The sequence below is a fragment of the Neovison vison genome, chromosome 1, assembly GCF_020171115.1.
Source record: "Neovison vison isolate M4711 chromosome 1, ASM_NN_V1, whole genome shotgun sequence".
Classification (NCBI taxonomy): Eukaryota; Metazoa; Chordata; class Mammalia; order Carnivora; family Mustelidae; genus Neogale; species Neogale vison.
Genome location: NC_058091.1, coordinates 222,178,984 through 222,204,725, shown reverse-complemented (window position 1 = coordinate 222,204,725; position 25,742 = coordinate 222,178,984). Strand labels below are relative to the sequence as shown.

At 36.2% G+C, this 25,742-nt stretch overlaps 1 protein-coding gene across 13 annotated transcripts in view; it reads left to right on the top strand.

Annotated features, from left to right (window-relative positions):
* ERBIN (erbb2 interacting protein) overlaps positions 1-25,742 on the top strand; it is a 128,675-nt gene that overhangs the window by 38,409 nt on the left and 64,524 nt on the right. For all 13 annotated transcript variants that reach the window (XM_044267887.1, XM_044267956.1, XM_044267921.1 and 10 more), the window contains exons 2-4: positions 8,211-8,258; positions 12,979-13,176; positions 16,428-16,545. In XM_044267887.1, the coding sequence (XP_044123822.1) occupies positions 12,988-13,176; positions 16,428-16,545 (307 nt within the window). In that variant the 5' untranslated portion in view covers positions 8,211-8,258; positions 12,979-12,987. The remainder of the gene's footprint in view (positions 1-8,210; positions 8,259-12,978; positions 13,177-16,427; positions 16,546-25,742) is intronic.

Here is a 25,742-nt window from a genome sequence, read left to right as displayed (position 1 = left end):
TATGGGGAAAAATAGCATCATTTGCATTATTTGAAGTCAAGAAAAAAGAGGAACAAAGAACATAGAGAAAATAAACAGTAATGAAGTAGGCTTAACTTAAGCCACACCAATAATTATGTTAAATATTAAGGTTTAAGCTTGCTATCAAAACTTAAAATTGTCAGATTAGATAAGACTGAAAGACCAACTGTATGCTTCATAGAAGTAGGCATTTTATTTATTTATTTATTTTTAAGATTTTATTAATTAATCTGACAGAGAGAGAGATCACAAGTAGGCAGAGAGGCAGGCAGAGCGAGAGGGGGGTGGAAACAGGCTCCCTGCTGAGCAGAGAGCTCTATGTGGGGCTTGATCCCAGGACCCTGAGATCATGACCTGAGCCGAAGGCAGAGGCTTAACCCACTGAACCACCCAGGTGCCTCCAAGTAGGCACTTTAAATATAAAGATAAATTTGATTAAAAGGAATAGATGAGAAAAGATACACTGTATTAAAACTTACTGAAAGTAAGCTCCTATCGCTACAATGCTATCAAGTGACATACATTTCAAGACAAGGATTGTTAGAGAAAAAGAACATCTTATAATGATAAAAGGACCCACTTATCAAGAAGATAATAAGAACCTTTAATGTGTATTCACTTTATAACAGAGCTTTAAAATACACAAGATAAAAATAGACAATTATAAAAGGAGAAATAGACTTAACACTGATGGAGATTTCAGTACTTGAAATATTTAAAATGGTAAGGATATAGAAGATTTAGACACCACTGTCAACCAAGTTAACCTAATTAATATTTATAAAGCATTGTACCCAAGAGATATAGAACGTGACAATCAGGTGGACATGAAACACTCACCCAGATAGATGTTTTGTGGGGCTGTCCGAAAGCTTCAGCATATTGCAAAGGCTAGAAATCATAATGTGTTCTTTGACCATAATGAAATTCAGTTAGAAATCAATAACAAAGTAAGGTTTAGTACCCTGTGTCGAAATAAAAATGATTCTAAGTAACCTGTGGGTTAAAGAACCAGTCAAATAGAAAAGCCAAAAGCATCTTAAATTAACGAAGGCATATCAAAATTTATGAAGTGCAGCTTAGAGAATTTACAGTTTTAAATCTTTTTTTTTTTTTAAAGATTTATTTATTTATTTATTTGACAGAGAGAGATCACAAGTAGATGGAGAGGCAGGCAGAGAGAGAGAGAGAGAGAGAGAGAGAGAGAAGCAGGCTCCTTGCTGAGCAGAGAACCCGATGTGGGACTTGATCCCAGGACCCTGAGATCATGACCTGAGCCGAAGGCAGCGGCTCAACCCACTGAGCCACCCAGGCGCCCCCTACAGTTTTAAATCTTGAAGAAGAAAGTATTAGAATCATTTATTTAATCTTTACCCTAATATGAAAAAAGACAATTCAAAATAAATAAAGGCAGAAAACATAGAAAAAACTGAAACTAATGAAATAAAGAATATACCCTAAGAAAATAAACAAAGCTTTAAGTTTCCTTTTTGGGAAAAACAATATAGTTGTTAAAGTTAGGAAGATTGTTAGCTTAAAATAAGAGGAATTTATATTTCTCTTGAATTTGTGAATCAGCATTATGGTCTTTTATTCTGGGCTGTTTTATGACATGTTCTTAGGGCAACATTCAAAAAAGGCAAAGGTGGAAGTTTTTAAAGTCTTCTTGAGGCATAGGTACTGTTACTTCCTCAACAGACTGCCATATAAGCAAGTCACAAGATCAGCCCGAATTCAAGGAATGGGGAAATGGACTCAGTATTTTGATTTTTGGGTGGTATAAAACACTGTGGCTGTGTTTTTCCTTTTTTTCTTTTCTTTTTTTTCTTAGAGAGAGGGAGAGTGGGTGCAGTGGTTGGGGGAAAGAGCAGAGGGAGAGGGAAAGAAGAATCTTTAGTCCACACCCAGTGTGGAGCCCAACATGGGGCTTAGTCTCACCACCCTGAGATACGACAGGAGCACTCAGATGCTTAACTGACTGAATCACCCAGGTTTCCTGATGTGTTTCTTATTTATAGTGGTTAAATCAGAAACAGTAAAGGGTCTAGATTTTCCCCTCTTTAAAAGCTAGTATGTTAACCTGTCAGTAATCACATGACCTCTAGATCAGAGACAGTTTATTACTCACTGCAAAAGTGGCAACCAGGGCATATCTTGTGTCAGTTACCTGAGCCTTAATCTACACAGGGCTACACAGTAAGGGTCAGATCATACTTGCACAGGCAATAGTGTGCTTTGCAGGAGAGGAACCCCAAACTGGGAGTCTCTGATTTTACATAGCACCACTGGTAATGAGAGTCTGTGTCCTTTCCTCTGAAAGTGAGACAGAAATCTTATCTTTACTCTGGAATTTAAACAATCTTCTTGAGAGAAGACGTTGGATTGTCTTAATTTTGCTAAGCATTATTATCTTGGAATGTCTCTTTATACAAACATCTTAAATTGCCTGTAAATGACATTGCTTAGAGAACCCAGATCATGCAGAAATGTGAGATGTTCAGGGAGAATTGTTTTCCAATACAGTGTGCTCTTTTGAACACTTTCCTCCCATATACAAGTTCTATCACTCTCTACTTTTTTGGGGGGGATGTTAAGATTTTTTTTTTTTTAAAGATTTTATTTATTTATTTGACAGAGAGAAATCACAAGTAGATGGAGAGGCAGGCAGAGAGAGAGAGGGAAGCAGGCTTCCTGCTGAGCAGAGAGCCCGATGCGGGACTCAATCCCAGGACCCTGAGATCATGACCTGAGCCGAAGGCAGCGGCTTAACCCACTGAGCCACCCAGGCGCCCCGGGTGTTAAGATTTTATTTATTTATTTGTTAAAGAGAGAGAGAACACAAGCAGGCAGAGGGAGAGAAGCAGACATACCTGCTGAGCAAGAAGCCTGGTGTGGGCCTCGATCCCAGAATCTTGGAATCATGACCTTGAGCTGAACACAGCTGCTTAACTGACTGAGCCACCTAGTTGCCCCTCTACTTTTTTTTTTTTTTTTTAAAGATTTATTTAGAGAGAGAGAGCATGCCAGTGTTGAGTGGAAGAGCAGAAAGAGAGGGAGAGAGAAACTCAACCAGATTCTGCACTGAGCACAGGGCTTCATCCCACAACCCTGGGATCACAACCTGAGCCAAAACAAGAGTCAGTTGCTCAACCACCTGCACCATCTAGGTGCCTGGAACACTTGCTTCAGAGGTTTTATCCTTTTAGAGCATCAAGGCTTGAAGTCCAGTGTTAATGAGGTCTAAGTACAGATGAGGTTTTGCTGTTACATTTGTAATTAGAGAAATACAACACAAAAATACAGTGAGCTATTGCCATGCACATACTACTGAAGAAAGAGTGGAGAATATCAAGTGTTGGAAAAGATGTATCTGGAACTCTGAAGTGTTAAATGGTAAAACCACTCTCTAAAACAACTTCAAAAAATATATATAATTAAACATAGACCGTGACCCAGCAGTTTCGCTCCATGAGAACCAAAGCATGCATTCTTACAACCCTTATACACAAATGTTATAGCCCTCTTATTCAGGACAGGTTGCCTTGGCTAGGGTATTGATTGGAAAGTAGCATGTGAGGACCTCTACTGGGGTGATGGAAAGACTATATGTATGTATGTAACTTTTTGACCCCCTTTATCTTAACCTACCCCCGCACTCCCACTTCTGGCAACCACCACTCTGTTTTCTGTATCTAGGAGGGGTTTTGGGTTTGTTTTTAAATTCCACATTTAAGAGAGATCAAATGGTATTTGTCTTTATGTCTGACTTATTTAACTTAGCCTAATATCCATCTATCCAAGTTGTTGCAAATGGTAAGATCTCATTCTTTTTTTTTTTTAAAGATCTCATTCTTTTTATGACAATAATATTTTTGTGTGTATGCACTGCAGTGCATATGAGGACTGTCTTAATTTTGGACTTAGTGTTTTTGTTTTCTTCAGATAAATACCCTCAAGTGGAATTGCTGGGTCATATGGCTGGATATTTTTTTGTGGGGAAGGGAACCTCCATATTGTTTTACAGATTGGCTGTACCAATTTACATTCTCACTTAAAGTCAGAAGGCTTTCCTTTTCTTCATATTCTCACCAATACTAGTTATTTCTCGTCTTTTTGATAATAGCCATTCTAAAATGCGAGATGTGATGTCTCATTGTTTTGTTTTGCGTTTCCCTGATGATTAGTAATGTTGAACATCTTTTCATTTATATGGTTTTTTTTTAAAAGTGTCTTTTCCGATCTTCTGCCCATTTTTAATTTTTATTATTATTATTTTTAAAATTATTTTATTTATTTATTTGACAGAGAGAGAGATCACATGTAGGCAGAGAGACAGGCAGAGAGAGGGCGGGGAGCAGGCTCCCTCCTGAGCAGAGAGCCTGATGCAGGGCTGGATCCCAGGACCCTGAGATCATGACTGGAGCAGAAGGCAGAGGCTTAACCCTTTGAGCCACCCAGGCGCCCCTTCTGCCCATTTTGTTTTTTTAAAGATTATTTATTTATTTATTTGACAGAGAGAGATCACAGTAGACAGAGAGGCAGAGAGAGGGCGGGGAGCAGGCTCCCTGCTGAGCAGAGAGCCGGACGTGGGACTCGATCCCAGAACCCTGAGATCATGACCTGAGCCGAAGGCAGCGGCTTAACCTACTGAGCCACCCAGGCACCCCTTCTGCCCATTTTTTAATTGGAGTTTTTGTCATTAAGTTGTGTGAGTTCTTTATATGTTTTGAATATTAGTCACTTATGACTTGTATATATTTTCTCCCATTCTGTAGGTTATATTTTCCTTCTGCTAATGGTTTCTTTTGCTGTGCCAGAGGCTTTTTTAGTATGATGTAGTCCTATTTTATGTTGCCTTTGATGTCAGATGATGCCAAGCTTACCTAAGCTCTGTTTTCTTGTATGAGTTTTATGGTTTTAGGTCTTAAGTTCATCTTTTTTTTTTTTTTTTTTAAGATTTTATTTATTAGGAAGAGAGGCACATGCATGCTTGGGGAGGGAAAGGGACAGGTACACTCTGTGTTGAGTGCAGAACATGACATAGGGCTTGATCTCATGACCCTGAGATCATAACCTGAGTTGAAATCAAGCTTTGGACCCTTGAGCCACCCAGGCACCCCAGGTTCAAATCTTTAATCCATTTTGAGTTAATTTTTGTGTATGATGTAATGGTCAAGTTTCATTCTTCTGCCTGTGACTGTAGTTTTCCCACTATCATTCATTGAAGGGATTGTCCTTTGACCGTAGTTTTTGAAAAATGGCATTGGAATTTTGTTAGGGATTGCACTGACTCTTTAGATTGCTTTGGGTAGTATAGACATTTTACCCCTGTTGATTCTTCCAGTTCATGGTATGGAATAGCTTTTCATTTATTTGCATCTTAAATTTCTTTCATTAATGTCTTAGAATTTTTGATATTTAGGTCTTTCACTTACTCCATTAACTTTATTCATAGGTATTTTGTTCTTTGATATAATTATAAATGGGATTGTTTATTTTTCTTAAAATTTTAGTGTGTAGAAAATTAACTGAATTTTGTATCCTGCAACTTACTGAATTCACTTATTAGTTTTAACAGTTTTTTTTGTTGGAGTCTTTAGAGGCTTCTATATATACTATTATGAGATCTATAAATAGTGACAGTTTCACTTTTTCTTTTTCCTTTTTTAAGATTTTATCCATTCATTTGACAGATGGAGATCACAAGTAGGCAGAGAAGCAGGCAGAGAGAGAGGAGGAAGCAGGCTTCTTGCTGAGCAGAGAGCCCACTGACCCACCCACGCGCCCCCAAGTTTTACTTTTTCTTTTCCAATTTGAACGCCTTTTATTTATTTTCCTTGCCTAATTGCTCTGGCTAGGACTAGATAGCTTCACTGGTGAGTATTCAAAGAACACTTAATACCTATCCTTTTTAAACTCTTCCAGGGCGCCTGGGTGGCTCAGTTGGTTAAGCAACTGCCTTTGGCTCAGGTCATGATCCTAGAGTCCCGGGATCGAGTAAAGGGGCGCCTGGGTGGCTCCCACCCATCTTAGGCTCCATGCTCAGGGTAGAGTCTGATGGTCCTCTCCCTCTGCTCTTCCCCCCACTCTCATGCTCACTCGCTCATGCTCTCTCTCTCTCTCTCTCAAATAATAGTGTCTTGGAAAAAAAGAATCTTTAGAAAGAAAGCACAGTAATCTATATTTTTGAGAAATACCCTATGTGAGTTTTATTTGGCTACTTATACCTTTACACCAAAAGTATGTTTTCTATTTTCCTCCTCATTAGCAGCAGCTTTTTTATTGGTGGACATCTATCAGGACAGTCTATGAATTGTTGCCCAAATCTCTTTATAAAAATTTACCAGTGGGCTCTTTTAACTATATTATTCCTCTCTGTTCACAAATCAAATGTTGTGACTCTTAATTTACATTTTATTATTGCCACTACTCTGTCCCCACATCTCTGAATGACCATTCAACTGCTTACTAAAGATCTCACTAGAACATCTATCAGGTATTATAAACTAGTATGTCTAAATACAGGTTTCGCATCTCTCTTCTCTCCAACTTGCTCTTCTTCCATAGCCATAATCTGTTTCAGCTTATTGGCAATTCCATTCTACCAGATTCTTACATATGTAGGAGTATACTGAATGAGAAATTTAGTGAGCATCTTTGCTGTACACACAGGTATTTTTTTGTGACATGTACTGTAAGTAGAATTTGTGGGTAAGGTTAAACAACAGGAGTACTAAAACCATTTGGCACAGAAAAAAATAGTTTAATAAATTTAGGGTAACTAAAATTTTGAAATACAAATTTATTAGCATTACCGAATTTTTTAATAAGAAGATTATGATATGTATACTTTTTATTAATGTTACTGTTTTGGGTTTAGGCTATTTTACTTTGCAGTATGGACTATGTAATATTTCACTTTGCATTATGTCTGTAGATACAGAAAACTTCACAATGGTTTAAATAAATGGGAGTTTAGTTTTCTTACATACCAGGAAATCCGGAAGAAGGCAGCAGTTAACATTGGTCCAGCTGCTCAGTAGTGCTTATAGAAATCCCCAACTTGTTTTGTTTTTCTGCTTTGTTAGCCTTATTAGTTATTTTTAATACTCACACTTGTTGACTTATGGTCATAAGATTGTTGTTACAGCAGTAGACATGTTTACATCTACCCCTGAATAAGGAAAACAAATGTTTGCCCATAACCAGCCCCATTCTATCCTGGAAGCAGACTTAATACTTCACTGATCTCAACTACATCCTCCTACCTGAGCCTTTCAGTTGTGAATATTTAACTGGGTCCATTACTGCCCCAAAGAAACTAAGATTTCTGTAATGGGAGGAATAGAATATGATCAGCTGTTACTATTGTCTGCTTTACAGAACCATCAGAAACTACTAAATTTAGGGGTGTCTGGGTAGTTCCGTTGGTTAAGCCTCCAACTCCTGCCTGAGATCAAGCCCTGAGTCGGGCTCCATGCTCAGCACAGAGTCTGCTTCAGATTCTCTCTTCATCTCTCTCTCTCTCCCCCCACTTATCCTGCTCACTCACTCTCACTTGCTCTCTTTCAAATAAATGAAATCTTTTTAAAAAAACTACTAAATTTGGGGTACTTGGGTGGCTCAGTGGGTTAAACCTCTGCCTTTGGCTCAGGTTATGATCTCAGTGTCTTGAGATCGAGCCCTGCATCATGCTCTCTGCTCAGTGGGGAGCCTGCTTCCCCCTCTGTCTCTTTGCCTGCCTCTTTGCTTGCTTATGATCTCTGTCTGTCAAATAAATAAGTAAAATCTTAAAAAAAAAAAAAACAACTACTAAACTTAAATATAATTGGTGATTTGAATTTATCTGCTTGGAAAAACTTTACTGTTTTCAGTAGGTCCAGATAAATGGGATTTTAATGTTAAGTGGGTATTTATTATTTGATATAGATGAGGGCTCACCATAGCTAACAAATACATTAAAAACAATCCAGTGATTGTTAAGAAGTTAGGTATGTATTTAGAAGTTAGCAAATTTGTGTGTTTATACTAGTGAATTTTTGTGCTCGCTTCGGCAGCACATATACACTAGTGAATTTTTGAGAATTATAATTTACATTTTGAGGAAGGAATTTAGAAGAGATGATCCCTTAAAGTCATAGCGATCTATTTTTATCGTTAATTTTATTTTTTTATTTTGGTTTCCATAGAATGTTGGCTCAATTAAGAAACATCAGGGAGATAAATTCAACCCAGTGGTAAGTAGCTTTAATTTCTTTTGTTAGAAAATGTTTGGCTTATTGTTATGCCTTTTTTTCTTAGTTGGCTTCTCTCTCTCCATTTGATAAGAATATTTTTATGTCTCTCGTGTTAAGTCTGATTTATGAAGTGACTCTTGCTTATCATAACACTAAAATTCTAATGAACATTCCCCATGTTGATCACTTCCTTTTTAGAACAGGCCAGGCTTCCTTCGGTTTACTTCCTTTTAATATTGTGTAATGGAGGTTCTGTTTGGTTGTTATTATGCATTCCTTTCTCTGCCATATGGTATTTACCTCCTGTATCCTCAATAAGTAAGTTCCCCCTCCTTTCTTATCAGTCAGCAGTTTTAGTCTGATAAATTAGGGTCCATTTTTATATTGGCTTGAGGCCCGCTGAATTTAATCTGAGGTCTAAACTGCTCTCTTCGTATCGTCTGTCCACAGGAAATTTTTACTTAAAATGTAAACTGTTTTATAGAGCATCTGATTTCCTTTTCTGAATTCATTGTCTCTTTTGAGAAGTTTTACAATTTCTGACCATCTGTCTGTCTGCAGCATGATCTGTTTATGGTTAGCACTACAGAAAAACCTTGGAGGTTGTATTAGCTTCATTAACAATTACTCTGTCTTGTAAATTGCCTTATGCTTCAAGTGTGCTGCACAGATGATAGCATCTAAAATAAATACTCTTTTTTTTTTTTAAGATTTTATTTATTTATTTGACAGACAGAGATCACAGGTAGGCAGAGAGGCAGACAGAGAGATCGGAAGGGAAGCAGTCTCCCTGCTGAGCAGAGAGCCTAATGTGAGGCTCATCCCAGGACTCTGGGATCATGACCTGAGCTGAAAGCAGAGGTTTAACCCATTGAACCACCCAGGCTCCCCTAAATACACTCTTTTAAATACATTTATTTGGTAGTAAACATTTCATGCCCTTTCTTCTCAGCTAGCATTTATACTCCCAAATCCATTATAATTCAGAAATTTTTAGGCCACATCTTCCAAGTTCTTGGGTACTATCATATTACAAAAATATAAACATATAGTATTTATAATTTGATTAACCAGAATATTTTCAAACACCAGACCAACACTGTCCCACAGAAATTTCTGCACTGAGAGAAATTTTCTGTCTTCTCTGAGTATGGTGGCCACTAGCCACACATGGGGCTCTTGAGCTTTTAAAATGTGCTTAGTGCTTAAATCAAGTTATTTGATTTAACTTGAATTTTAAGTTAAAAATGGTTAAGTTAAAATGGCCACATGTCTAGTGGTTGCCATATTGGAAAGAACAGATTGAGTTCCCTTAAGATTGTTCTTTTTTTTTTTTAAAAGATTTTATTTATTTATTTGACAGAGAGAAATCACAAGTAGATGGAGAGGCAGGCAGAGAGAGAGAGAGAGAGGGAAGCAGGCTCCCTGCTGAGCAGAGAGCCTGATGCGGGACTCGATCCCAGGACCCTGAGATCATGACCTGAGCCGAAGGCAGCGGCTTAACCCACTGAGCCACCCAGGCGCCCCCCTACTTAAGATTGTTCTTAAATGTCCTCTTAACTCACTATCAGTTGAAATCTTATAATCTCTTGAGCAAGAAATTTCATATTCATTTTTGGAATCTTTTATTTTGGGGATGTCATAAACACACAAGGATAAGCTGAATTCCTTTTCAGCAATGAAATTCTTATTAGATCAACAAAACTGCTTATTCTTATCCGTAAAACATACCCACATATAAATATAGATTATTAATGAATATTCAGTAAACTTTTCTGGGTATTTGCTGACAAAGTCTTTTTGTTTTTGTTTTTGTTGAAGTGTAATGGACGTAGCATTATATTACTTTAGGTGTACAGCATAATAATGATTCAGTATATATGTGTATTGCTAAGTGTCCTCCATAATAAATCTAATTAACATCCATCACCGTATGTAGTTACAAATTTTTTTTCTTGAAATGAGAACTTTTAAAATCTATTCTTTCAGCAATTTTCAAATAAGCAGTACAGTATTATTAACTGTAGTCACCATGCTATGTGTTATATTCCCATGAAACAGAGATTTTATGTAGAAACTTTTATAAGTTTGACATCATAGTGTAGTGGAGGAAGAATTTTTCCTTGACCCTCTCAGGTTCTTTGGCTGGGTCTGAAAAGTAACCTGACAAAAACAGTTTTAACAGTTGTTTAAAAAAAAAAACTTTAACAGAAAGCATGCAAATTTATTTCATACAAATTTTAAGTGGCACAGGAGCCTTTATGAGGAGTTAGGATGTAAAGAAACCATTAAAACTTAATATATTTATGCTAGATTTGATGAAGAGTGTAGACTTGGATACAAGTACGGTAGGTCAGAGTATGACATAAGTGTAGTAAACTGGGGGGAAGTTAAGTAAAGCCCATTTCTTAGGATCCTTCTCCATTCTTGAGAGATTGGGCTGCTCTTTTCCTCCAGGTATAAGGAAGGCACCTCTCACATGAGGATTTTATGACCTATTTCAGTGGAGAGGTAAAAGGGGAGGCCAGCATGACCTTCCTGCTTCTGCTGTTTTCTCACATTCCTTCAGTTGAAAGTATTCAATATGTCAAGGTACCGTATTTGAGTGGTGTGTTCTGAACCCCATCAGTATTTTATTTTTTGTAAGCCCTAAAGGAGAAGTGCCTAATAAAGACCTATTGATATTTTAATCATCTTGAGAACCTGAGTTCTAATATATCATTATGTATTGATAAGTAGTATAAGGCAATAAGAGCACAGAAACAGTTTCTTTATGGAAAAATAGGGATAATAGTACATGTCTTAGATATATGAGTATGAAATGAGAATATGCATATATTATCTAAAGAACTTAGCACAGTGCCTGACACATGGTGATTGACTAAGAATAGTCCTATTTTTAAAAAGATTGCAAGGGAAATACTTAGTTGTCAAACACTCTAAGAATATCATATAATTTGAAATAGAAGTTGGTAGCAGTACTTTACAGAGCCATATTGAAGCCTGAGGCAAAAGAAAAAAATAATACCAATCCTGTCCTTATTTAAAAATTAGTCACTTTGTTCATAAACAGATTAATTTTCAGTGATTTTAATTAAAAAATAAAGCATTAAAATATTTAATTTGATTAAGGTTTTTTTTGGTGCCTCCTTCTATTTTGTCCTTGAGGCAGTTTCCCTCACTGGGTTCAATATAATCTTGGCTCTGGTTAGAAGTATTCTATTACTCTAATTGTCTTCTGATTAAGGCAAGAATTTATATTTTACAAAGAATTGTTAACTGATTAACAGTCATTCTTACTTATTGACGTAGGCTTGTCTTTGGTAATATAATCTTAGACTAGTTGGAATTAACCTATGGATAGGTTAAAATTAGCCTGGAGAATTTTCACTAATTCAGAAGTAAACCTTTCTCCCATTTAGTTTAGTTTATACAGACTTCATTGTTTCAAACTAAATTGAAGCAAGTTTATTCTCTAATGTGTAACCTTACACAAATATAGGATCTATAAGCTGTTTAGAAATATTAAAAGACAAGTATTTAATTGAAACAAAATTCACTTGGCGTGTATTGAAATTTTGATGTGGAATTTTGCCTTGGAAAGTTAAAGGGGTGATGACTCTTTTTTTTTTATCTTCTTTTAAAGATTTTATTTATTTATTTGCCAGAGAGAGAGAGACAGCAAGAGCAGGAACACAAGCAGGGGTAGTGGGAGAGTGAGAAGCAGGCCTCCTGCGGTGTAAGGAGCCAGATGCAGGGCTGGATCCTAGGACCCTGGGATCATAACCTGAGCCGAAGGCAGAGGCTTATCCACTGAGCCACCCAAGGTGCCCTGGGGTCATGATTCTGATGGCTCACTACAGAAGATCTGAAAATATATTTGCAGTCCTACTTCCTACTCAAAACTGATATATGTAATAATATAAATATATATTATTATAAATATATTATATATAACATATGCTTTATATATAATATATACTTACTTGAGAGAGAGCATGAAAAGGGGGAACAGAGGGAGAGGCACAAGCAGACTCCCTGCTGAGCAGGGGGCCCAACTGGGGCTTGATCCCAGGACCCTGAGATTATGACCTGAGCTGAAGGCAGATGCTTAACTGACTGAGCCACCTCGGTGCCCCCAAATTCTTAATTTAAAAATAGCTCTTACCCATGGGGCGTCTGGGTGACTCAGTGGGTTAGGGCTCTGCCTTCGGCTCAGGTCATGATCTCAGGGTCCTGGTATCGAGACCCGCTTCCAGCTCTCTGCTCAGTGGGGAGCCTGTTTCCTGCCCCCCTCTCTCTGCCTGCCTCTCTGCCTGCTTGTGATCTCTGTCTGTCGAATAAATAAATAAAATCTTTAAAAAAAAAAAATAGCTCTTACCCAGAAATTAAAGAAGTATCTTTGTTGTATTAGGGCTTTTCTAGTTGAGAATAAGCAGGACTCATAAAGCATGTTTCTTACAGAAGCATATAAATAGGTATTTAACAGGTCATTTTTTAAAGTACAGAAGTATTTAGTTTCATTTGAAATTCAGTATATATAAATGTATATAAATTCTGACAGTAACAATATGTTTGAATGTATTCCATTGGATGAGTATAAAGAAGGATGTACTTCTATTTGCTACATAGATCGTGATAAATGAGTTGTTATTTTTTGGGAAAATTGTTGATTATAACATGTGTTTTAACTAAGTGTATTTTTATTTCAACATTGCAGTGTCTAAAAATGACTACAAAACGAAGTTTGTTTGTGCGGTTGGTACCATGTCGTTGTCTACGAGGGGAAGAGGAGACAGTCACTACTCTTGATTATTCTCATTGCAGTTTGGAACAGGTTCCCAAAGAGATTTTTACTTTTGAAAAAACTTTGGAGGAGCTCTATTTAGATGCTAATCAGATTGAAGAGCTTCCAAAGGTATGTTCAATACTGTCTTTTAAGAATTGTCTTTGGTTATTTTTATGCAAGAAATACGATATCCCTGGTGTAGCCATAATGCTGCCAATATGTTTGTGTTTCCATTGTTTCTATTTTCTTTTCTTTTTTGGTTTCATTTTATTTTAGGGTATGCAACAGAACTTGAAAGAATTTTTTTTTAAAGATTTATTTATTGAAAGAGAGAGAGCATGTGAAGAGGAAGGAGGGCAGAAGGGAGAGGGAGAATCTCAGGTAGTCTCTGTGCTGAGCCTGGAATCCTACATAGGGCTCCATCTCACAACCCTGAGAGCCCAACCTGACCCAAAATCAAGAGTTGGATGCTTAACCAACTGCACTACCAGGCACCTCCAGTATTTTTTAAATAGAATTTTAACCTTTGTTTCTTCAAGTTAATTGCTTGAGTATTTGAGCAAGTTTTAAGTTAAAATTTTGTATTTAATTTCCATTTTTTGTAGCCCCTATGGTAGGTAAGACCTACCATGATTTCTGAAGCCAATAGATTTAGCTAGACAGAATAGATTTAGCTAGACAGAAATAGAAATTAATACTTTCTTTTCCTAGTTTTAATAAGACATTGATCTACATTATTATAATTAAGAATAGTCCTTTTGTTGTCACCTAATAATTTTGTTATTAAGCAGGTTTTCAGAGGTACTGTTCTATTTGTCCCATTTTAGTTTGTTTGGAAAGGTTTTGGGGGACATAACATTTCTGAAATCTAAGAACAACTAGATGGAGGAAATTTGTTTTGCTGCCATGCTATATCCTCTCACATTATCAGTTTCTTTGCTAACATTTTTCAGTGGCTACTTTTTTTAATCCTTAAAAAAATGCCTCTTTATTCTCAACTCATTTTCTTATTTATTATGGAAAAACTGCAGTGGCTTGTTTTTCCCCCAAATTTTTATTTAAATTCTAGTTAGTTAACATCTAGTGTAATATTGGTTTTAGGAGTAGAATTTAGTGATTCATCACTTAGTATAATTTCCATTGCTCAACATGAGATGTGCCCTCCTTATTACCCATCACACATTTAGGTTATCCCCCACCTACCTCCCCTCCAGCAACCCTCAGTTTGTTCAGTAGTTTAATTTGTTAAAATGTTTTACTACGCAAACAGTAGTGTTTATCAAAACTGGATGGAAATGTATTGGTGACTCATAAGCATGTGTGGCATTTCCAAAAAAGGAGCTATGATTTACCCTGGTGGATTTAGAAAATAGAAATAGAGAACACTTTGTTAAATTATAATTTTTAAATGAACAATGAGTATTTTTTTAGTATAAATGTGTTTTTGCAATCAATAGGATGTACATCTAAAAATTATTCATTGTTGGGGCACCTGGGTGACTCAGTTGTTTAAGCATCTGCCTTCAGCTCAGGTCATAATCCAGGGTCCTGGGATCCAGCCCTGCCTTGGCGTCCCTGCTCAGCAAGGGGCCTGCTTCTCCCTCTCCTGGTCTCCCTGTTTGTGCTCTCTCTCTCTGTGTCATACAAATAAATAAAATCTTTTAAAAAAATTACTCATTGTTTATCTGAAATCCAAATTTAATCAGGCATCCTGTATTTCATCTGGCAACTGTAACTAAAATAGAATAGAAAGTACAGGGTGTTGCATGTGTCCATTGGTGCATGGAATCTATGTGTTAGATTTCTCTGTGTGTGTGTGTGTGTGTGTACACGTGTGTATATACATGTTGGATGACAGTGCTTTGAAAAAGGCTTTTTCTTTGGTGGTTAGTAGTAAAAACATTTGAAAAGCCAGTGCCATCCAAGATTTTCTTATAAAGAAATCTGTGTATGGTTGTGGATTAAAATACTAAGATTATGGGTTGCATGTTTATGAATTACTTCCCCAGGTTGTAATAAGGTGCTTTGTAATTTACCGTCTCCTTACATACTGTTCTTTAGAAAGTAATTTATCTTATTTAGTTGTTCTGGAGAACTTGGAAGTCCAAGATTAGTCCCTTTCTGTAATAAGCACTATAGGGTTTCAGCTTGGTGATTGAATAGAAAAGAGAGTCTTGCTGTGATAGTGCAGATAATTGAATCACTTGTACTTCTTTCAGTTTTTGGAAGAATGCTCTTCTTAAAAAGGGCTTATTCAGTGTTATCCTGATAATAATTTTTTTGTTTGATTTGCTAATAAACACTACTTTTTAAGAGCAGTTTCAGATTCATAGCAAAATTGAGAATTCTCGTATACCTACACTAGGCCCACACATGCATAGCGTCCACCATTGTCAACATTCTCTATCAGAGTGGTATTTACATTAAAATTGATGACCGTATATTGAAAAATTACCATTACCCAAAGTCCATAGCTTATAGTATGGTTCATGCTTGGTGTTGTACATTGTATGAGCCTAAACAAATGTATAATGAAATGTATCTGTGATTTAGTGTCATACTGAGTATTTTCATTGCCCTAAAAATTCTCTGTGCTCCACACAGTTTTTTGGCATGAAGTATAGAAGTGACCCATTTACCTACACTTTTGGTTAAATATACTTTATTTTAAATATGTTTTATAAAAATAAATAAGTACATTTTATTACTGTGATTTTAGTGTAAGAATATATTTGTTTATAAATTTTTTTGTCCTCCCAAGTCAGAATTAAATATTTTGAGTCATTCTGAGTCAGTTGTCATATTTGGGGTTAATTTGTGTAAATTTTCATTTTGGATTAAAAATATTTGAAATACAGGTTCCAAAGTTTGCCATATTTAACAGCCACTTAGTATTTTACTACTTTAATAAAGAACACACCACATTTTTATTCTTTTTTTTTTTTAGGATTTTATTTTTTTATTTGACAGAGATCACAAGTAGGCAGAGAGGCAGGCAGAGAGACTGAGGGGCGAGGAGAAGCAGGCTCCCTGTTGAGCAGAGAGCCAGATATGGGGCTCTATCCTGGAACCCTAAGACCATGACCTGAGCTGAAGGCAGCGGTTTAACCCACTGAGCCACCCAGACGCGGCCCCCCCAACATTGTTATTCTTTCTGAGTGCATTTTGCTTGGGGCAGAAGTATGAGGATGTAAATAATTGAGTAGTTTGCTTGTGTTCAGACCCATAATAACATGAAACGATAAGAGATCTTTCCTAATGTTTTTGTAGGTATAATTCATGAAGTTTAACCACACTAATAATATTTATTTGTATAAAGGTTAACAAATGAAATATTTAAGGAAACTTAATCAAAATCCTTTCTTCCCTTGTTTCAATAGCAACTTTTTAACTGTCAGTCTCTACACAAACTGAGTTTGCCAGACAATGATTTAACAACATTACCAGCATCTATTGCAAATCTCATTAATCTCAGGGAACTGGATGTCAGCAAGAATGGTAAGATTTTCCCCCCTGGCTTTCTGTACTTAATAACATGTAATTTTATTGAGATTTCTATTGTGTTTTAACAAACAAAAATACAGAAGTAAAAAGTGTTGTATTAACTTTCATATATATAAAACTTAACCATATGATAGTTTAAAACAATGTGGAGATAAATTGTAAAAACTTTTAAATGCCCTTTTAATTAAATGTTATGGATACATACATGTATATACTTAGGTATCCTTAAATTTATATATTTATATGTTTTTATTGTTCTATTATTTGTAATAATGAGAAACTATTAACAATGGTGGTGTCTGCTGTTGATTATGCTATTATATAGCCATAGAGAGGAATTTAATATAGTTCCATCAATATTGGCATGAAATATTTACGCTATAGTGTTAAAGGTTGAAAAAAAAACTTGTGTAACGTTATAAGTGTACTGAATTAACATCATTGAATATTTATTGAAAGACCACCTTTTGCCAAGTACTGTATTGGGACCTAGGATTATAGTTAATGATGAGAAATAAAAGGACATGGTCAGTGTTCTCTTGCTGTGTATAGTCTAGGCTTAGTCTGATATATACTGAAGATAATGTGGAACATTCCAAAATGTTAGGTGCTTACCTGGTCCAATAGAGAGAGAGCTAAATACTTGAAAATTTTCGAATGAACATGTTTCTTACATAATTACCAAAAAAAAAAAAAAATCACAAGAGAATAAATATTAAATTGTCTACCAAAAGATAAGACTTCAACAGACACTAAATTCCAAGTTATATTCAAATAATTCTTTATAACATTTGAAAAAAACTTGAAACAAGTCCCAAAAAATTTAGTATAGTAGCACCAGTAAATGCCTAGCAATCATATTTGATAGCTCTTGGTTGCAAAGTTACTTTTTGTCTTGATGATAGGAATATACAGGAGGGATCTTTGTATTATATCAATTCTACATTTTAAGATTTATTTTGAAAACCATTTTAGGACTGATTAAAAGAATTATCCTGTTTTCATAATTAACAGTTAATTTTTTATGAATTTACAACTGTGCCTACCCATTTCTATAAAAAAGTTATTGTAAATAAATAAAATAAATATGTGTGTTTATTTGCATGCCTTCATTTATTAAACCCTAATTATCTTAGCTATGGGCAATTCATACCAAATAATTGTATATTTTGTAGGCAGGTCATCAATTTAATACTTCTATTTTAAGGATTAAATCCTTTGTAAGGAGGTATAACGTGTTCATATTCATTTTGAGTTCAGAGAAGATTATAGTAGTTAGTTTTCTACTGAGTTTTAGTTGTCTATAGTTAATAAATTTTAAGTTTAAACCTTGTAAATTTTTATTATTTATTTATTTACTTACTTACTTATAAATATTTTATTTATTTACTTGACAGGCAGAGAGGCAGGCAGAGAGAGGGAGAGGGATAAGCAGACTCCCTGCTGAGCAGAGAGCCCGATGTGAGGCTCTATCCCAGGACCCTGGGATCATGACCTGAGCCGAAGGCATAGGCTTTAACCCACTGAGCCACCCAGGTGCCCCAAAACTTGTAAATTTTTTTAAACTTCTGTTGAAACATTTAACTCTTAAGTTAAAAATTTTCTGTTATTTGGAGGCAGCTGGGTTGCTCAGTTCTCAGAGCCTTGCTTTCAAGTCTTGATTTCAAGGCTGTGAGTTCAAGTCCCATGTTGGGTATGGAACCTACTTAAAAAATTATTGTTTTTCTGTGATATGAAAAATTTGTGTTTTAAGTAAAAAATTAGAATCTAATTACTACTTAGATTGGATTCATTTATATCCTGTTTTTTCTCCAGTTTATTTCAAAAATTTCATAGCCATATTAAAAGCCTACATAAAAATTGACAGAACATGGATGGATTCACACTCTGTTAGCATTTTGCCATGTTTAGTTTCCTTCTCTTTTAAAAATACATATGAATTTAAATATGTTCAGGGAAAAGATGTTGTTGCTTATATAAAATTTGTATTTGGTAAACCTATTTAAAATTTTAAGTTACAGACATGAACTTTAAATATTGGAAGAAGCATTTCCCAAGAACAAGGAAATCTTATAAATAACCACAATATCATTATCACTTTCAAGAAATTTGACATTACATTTTCCCTGTTGCTTAAAAATGCCCTTTTTAGTTATTTGCCCTTCCACCCCTAGTTACAGATCACATAGTATTCAATTGTGTCTCTTCAGTCTTTTAAAATTAGGAACAGTTTGCCCATCTTTTTGTGTTTTTCATGATACTAACATTTTGAAGGGTTCAGGTCAATAGGTTTTTAGTTTGTGTGACTTTTCCCCTCATGATTTTATGCCAGTTAAGTAGATTTCCTCAGCTTGAAACTTGTCTTTAAGGGTAGTTTGAAATGAGCTTCAATTCCTGTTGCTTTTTTAGAGTGACAAGTTTTACTTGATAAATCAGGAGGAACTTAATCCACTGTCATTGTAGCTCTCCACATGCTGATAGTTAAGTCAACACACAGATAGAACTGTAGAATTGTTGTGACATTAGAGGTCATCAAGTTTAACATTCCATCCCAAAGGGGTATTTTCTACTTTTTGATCTTTTTAAATGGAAAATGTTAAAGTATAAGGAAAGACATCTGAAATAATTTGAATGTTACTAATACAATTGTATGCACCTGGGAAAGGCTGGCAAACTGCTACCACTCTTCATGCTATGAAAATAATACCTCACTCAGTAATGAACATGCTTGCATATGTCTCCTGAAAAATGCATTGACTCTGGATTTATTACTTTGAATTGAGAATGGTGCAGTTTTGGTGCATCGGTGTCCTTAATATCTTCAACTTTTTGCAGCTTCTTAAAGAATAGTGTGTGTGAGTTATGACAACCTACTGAACTGTAATGTTTCTCTTTTTTTAATTCTAGTTTCAGCAGGGTTTTTGTTGATTATATAGAAAACTTGTTTTATATGATTATATCAGCTGGTGTTTTTGAGGAGTTGGAAATAATTTCTATATGATGAGAAGATTTAAAATAAGCACTCAAGGGGGCGCCTGGGTGGCTCAGTGGGTTAAAAGTCTGTGCCTTCAGACCAGGTCGTCATCTCAAGGTCCTGGGATCGAGCTCTGCATCGGGCTCTCTCTTCTTCAGGGAGCCTTCCTCTTTCTCTGCCTGCCTTTCTGCCTACTTGTGATTTCTGTCAAATAAATAAATAAAATCTTTAAAAAATAAAATAAAATAAGCACTCAAATATTCTGCCCAGAAAGAGGATGACATTAGTTATTGCTGCCAGTGAAACCTTGCAACTTATTTTCACTAAAAATTAAATTGTAATTTATGTTTTCTTTTCTTCTCTTTCTCTGTGATTTCACAGAGAACAGATCTCCCCTACATTTTAAGTGGCATAATCATCAGTCCCTTGCCTTTTACTTGTTTGCTTGTTTTTTTTTCCTCCTTTTTGTCTTAAACTCCTCTAAATGCAACTGCACTGAAGAGTAAATTTGTTTAATTTGCTCTTTTGTGGCTTAAGTTTTGCTTTATTAGCTTTTTAAAGAAATAAAAAAGTTCACCACGCCCAAGTCATTGCAAAAAAGCAACTAGTGTTTGAGAAATAATCATTTCTATGTTCAAATGCCCGTCCTTCTTGAGAAAACTAATGCAGATGATGATTAAAACATTCTGCTATGTACTTGATTGGGAAGGCTAGTGGGGAAAGGGAGATAAAAGAAATGAAGACTAGCCTAGTTGTTAATTCATCTGTCTGAGCACACAGAATACAGAGCCAGGAAATTATAAGGCAAAGAAACCAGAAAGAATAGCTCAGATATTTCTAACTGATAGAGGAATGCTAGAGAGGTTAATTAAGGCCTTTTCTTTTTAATTGAGTCAGAAAGCCCTGGAAGAATGAATTGAAAGTTTGTGGTGAAAACAGAAAACAGTTCATTGAACTTGAGAAGATCTGATGATTAGGGACCAACTGCTGGAAAACGCTCTTCACTTTAAGCTCAGAGAAGTTAAATTGATTATGAGGAAAATTACAGTCACTGTATTTTTCTCCTGTGTTTTCAAATTTCTTAAATTGCTAATGTACTTACTAGTTGTTTAAGTTGAGCTCTTTTAATAAATCAGTTTGTTTAAGATCATGAAAGAAGAAAAACTGTGTTAAATTAACCTAGAACTAAAAATATTTAGACCAGTGATCACTGGTCATTGCCAAGTATGTTAATAATATAGACTATAGCTGTGGTGTCCACTCATTATACCTTACTGTGGCCTTATCACTTGTAGATTGTTTGGTACTTTATGTTTTGGACAATGTCTTATTCAGACATAAGATTATAGTTGACCCTTGAATGATGTGGGAGTTAGGAGCATCAACCCCCTGCACTTTTAACTCCCTCCCCCTGCCGCCATCTTAACTATACTCACAGCCTACTCTTGACAGAACTCTTACCCCTAACATATAAATGTATAATATATGTTTTATATGGTGTATGTATTACATACTATATTCTTACTAGGTCGACAAAATGTTACTAAAAATCATAAAATACATTTATAGTACTGTCAAAAAAAAATCTGTGGTTAAGTAGACTTGTACTATTCAAATTCATGTTGTTTAAAGGTTAACTGTATATACTTGCTTTTGTTTTGCTCTTTCGTGGTCAAAGAATGGCCTGGTCTGATGTTGATACTCTTTGAAATCGTGTAGTTCAGCAAGAGAATACCAAGATGTCCCTTTGAATGCCAAGTAGCTACCTATAAGACCAGGCCAGATCCTAAATGTCAGGAAGTATATTCTCTTTCCCAGCAGTAAAGAAAGAGTTCTTCTATAATTAAACAATAGTAATTGTTTACTCCAAAGTAATTTTTCCTCCAAAGAGGAAAGCCACATTTTGCAATATCTAATCTAGTGTTTTCATTTTATTAAGTTTGAGCAAGAGTTAAATTCTTATAAAAAGGGTATATTACGAAGAAGGAACACTATGAAATTCAAGTGAGAAGAAATAAGGGAAAGATACTTGGACTTGTTAGAGAATTAAAAAGTAACTCATGATAAAATTCAGGTTCTGCATATGTTAAGGGTAAAATGAACCATCTTTGAAGACCGGCTAACACAAGCATTGAAAGTAGGCCTCACTGAGAAAGTAACATGAACAAGGACTTGAGAAGTTAGCCATGTAGATACTGGAGTTAAGATTGTACCAGAAAGAGGGAACAGCCACTATAAGGTTGGTAAGGTGTGAGTGTCCATAGTATGTGTGGGAAACAGAAGGCCAGGGTAGCTAAAACAGCAAGATGGGAGAGTGAGAGGAATAGAGGTCAGAGAGTTAGAGCCTTGTAGGCATCAGTATGTTCTTTGACATTTACTCTCAGTGACATGGAATCATTTAGAAAGCTTTGAGCAGATCAGTCAGACCATGATCTGATTTGTGTTTTAAAGACTTATGCCAGCTATATGTAGAAACATTGTGAGTACAGAGGTGAAAAGTAACCAGTTGGGCTGTTATTTCAGTCTTCTCTGATGATAGCGATAGAAGCAGTGAGATGTGGACAGACTCTAGATATATTTGAAGGTTGAGTCGACAAGATTTTAAGATGGACTGAATGTGGGACACGAGATAAGAAATAAGAGATAAAGATGACCTCAGTGGTATTGGTGTATACAAGTGGAAGGATAGTGTTGCTAACAGCCAAGATGGGGTCATCTGTGGGAGTTGTAATTTTTAGTGGAAAAAAATCAGGTCATTTTTGGACATGTTACATTTGAAATAAGATAGCTGTTTATTCGCAGGGATCTGGAGTTTTCAGTCAAGGGGGGGGCTCTGCTAGCTCTACATACGTGGAGGTTGTCAGTGTATAGATGGTATATAAAGCCAGAGGCTAGATACAGTCACCAAGGGCATGAGTGGGAAAGAAAAGAGACCTAAAGAATGAGTCTTAATGTCAACCCAACATTTAGAGACCTGGAAGAAGAGGAGAAGGTACAGAAGATCCAGAGAAGAAAGACTCGTGAGGAGGGAAAAAACTAGTAGGATGAAAATACTTTTCTTTGCTACATTTTAGCTTCTCAAGAAAAGGAACCATGTCTTAGTATTTATAGTCTATAATAGTGTCTTACATTGTGTTTAGGTGGTACATATTTGCTGAATAATGCAGACTATAGGTGATTTCAGTTTGGGCCTTTCTTTTGAGATACCTAAGCAATACCTAAAGCGTATTTGAAAATTTTTATTTGGAGTTAAAGGAAGATTTAGAACCTGTAGGAATTAAAGTCATAGTAAATACAATGCTAGCAGTTTGTAAAAACAGAAAACCCAGAAGTATTTCAAAACTCCTCCTTTAAAGAAAAATTATTACTGTGTATCTGAAAGCTGGAGATGATTTAGAATTACTTCTATCACAGATACTGGTTACTTTTTATAAACCTCATGCTATGGAATAAAGTACTTAAAATTTTTAAAAATATAAAATACATGTTTGTATTTGTGGAAGATGATAAAAGCATTACTTCCCATTAAATATTAAAATTATAGAAATCTGATATAGAACTTTTAAAATTATTCTTTCTTCATGTAAAAGTTTAGATCAGTAGAACATACTTTACTCCAGTTGGTCTTTTTCTCCTTACATAGACTTTATTGTGTACTAAAAATATTATACCTCTTGGGTAATATTTTCTATTTAGATGATTTCATGATACTTTAAGGACTTTACAAAGGCCAGAGAAATGAGATATTTAGCTAAGGTTTTTAAAATGAAGTGGGGTGCTACTGAAAACCATGGAATGTCCTTCCTCTAAATGTGGAATGTTCTATTGTAAAAGATGTGTTTTGATAAGAATAACACACTGCAGGGGCACCAGAGTGGCTCAGATAGTTATGCGTCTGCCTGTAGCTCAGGTTGTGGTCCCAGGGTCTTGGGGTCAAGTCCCCGCATTGGGCTCTCTGCTCAGTGGGAAGCCGGCTTTTTCCTCTCCTTCTGCCTGCCACTCCCCATCCTTGTGCTTGAGCTTACTCTCTGTCAAATGAACAAATCTTTAAAAAAAAAAAAAAAAGAAGAAGAAGAAGAAGAATACACTGCAACCATCTCACCCCAGATATTCAAAGTTCCTACAGTGTTTGAAAATTAATCCGTGTAATTCACCATATCAGTATGCATATACCTGATTCCATTCTTTGGTGTTTACATAAGAGAAATAAAATATGTGTTTACAGAATGATTAAAAAAATTTTTTTAATAAGATTTTGTAAGAGAGTGCATGCCAGATAGAGCACAAGCAGGGGGAGCTGCAGGCCAAGGGAAAAGCAGGCTCCTGCTGAGCTGAGCAGGGAGCCTGATGGGCTTGATCCCAGGACCCTGGGATCATGACCTGAGCCCAAGGCAGGCGTCCACCCACACATCCCTAGACTGATTTTTTAAAAGCAGATGTTCACAGTACCTTTACCATAATAATCCAAACTCACTGCCTTTTTTGCTCTTTTTCCTCCAAGTCTTCCACTCTGGCTCTACCTACCACGTCTGCCCTGGGACTCCTGCTGCTATCCCATACACATTTTTTAAAGTATTAAGTCAGTTTAGCAAAAGAGTACTGTTTTAATGTGTTCAGTGTATCTTGTAGAATTGTCACTTGAGACAAATTATTTGTTATTTAAAGGACTGATAATGGAGCGCCTGGGTGGCTCAATGGGTTAAAGCCTCTGCCTTCAGCTCAGGTCATGATTTCAGGGTCCTGGGATCAAGCCCCCAATTGGGCTCTCCGCTCGGCAGGGAGCCTGCTTCCCTTGCTCTCTCTCTACCTGCCTCTCTGCCTACTCGTGATCTCCGTCTGTCAAATAAATAAATAAAATCTTAAAAAAAAAAAAAAGGACTGATAAGAATTTAACTTTTTTTAAAGATTTTATTTATTTATTTGACAAACAGAGATCACAAGTAGGCAGAGAGGTGGGTGGGGGTGGGGGGGTGGGAAGCAGGCTCCCTGCTGAGCAGAGAGCCCAATGCCGGGCTCCATCCCAGGACCCTGAAATCATGACCTGAGCCAAAGGCAGAGGCTTATAACACTGAGCCACCCAGGCACCCCAAGAATTTAACTTCTAAGAATATGATCCATAACAAATATTTTATATGTAAATGAATAAGAGAAAAGAAGAAGGAACAAAACCAGTGTAAAAAATATGAAAGTTATTGGTAGTCAAATTTAACAAAAATTTGCTGTTCAAAAGTACAGTATAATGAATAGTTACATGTACTTAGGACAGAAAATTGAATCAATTGCAACAAAACCTACAAGCAGTAATAGAAGAAACAGATACTAATTAAGCAGTTCATTGTGTACATACCCTAAAATGTATAATTGAAATAGGTAAAAGAGATGCTTTGGAGATTGGTAGTTCTAATTTTTCAACTTCTAACAGGGTTTTAAAGTTTTTATTACCATTAATAAGAAAATTCTTCTGTTATTCCCTCCAAAAGCAACATCTCTCATATTCCTGTTACCATCATTTTTTTTTTAAAGATTTTATTTATTTATTTGACAGAGAGAAATCACAAGTAGGCAGAGAGGCAGGCAGAGAGAGAGGGGGAAGCAGGCTCCCTGCTGAGCAGAGAGCCCGATGCGGGATTCGATCCCAGGACTCTGAGATCATGACCTGAGCCGAAGGCAGCGGCTTAACCCACTGAGCCACCCAGGCGCCCCTCCTGTTACCATCATTTTATTAAAAAGTGGTTTTTCACTCAAAAAGAATAAATACTATAAAGCCACTAAATTTTATTTAATTTTTTAAAGATGTTATTTATTTATTTGAGAGAGAGAAAGGGAGAGATTGAGAACGAGCAGAGGGAGGGCAGAGGGAGAAACAGACTCCACAGAACAGGGAGCCCAGTGTGCGGCGGCTTGATCACGGGACCTTGGGATCATGACCTGAGCTGAAGGCAGACGCTTAACCATGTGAGCCGCCCAGGTGCCCCTAAAGCCACTAAACTTTAAAACTTAGATAAAATAAAAAATAAATTTCCAAAATCAGTTCAAGAAGCAGAAAACTTACAAAGACCAGTGAGGGGCACCTGGGTGACTCTGTGGGTTAAGCTTCTGCCTTCCGCTCAGGTCATGATCTCGGTCCTGGGATCAAGCCCTGCATCTGGCTCTCTACCCAGCAGGGAGCCTGTTCCTCCTCTCTTCCTGCCTCTCTGCCTCCTTGTGGTGTCTGTCT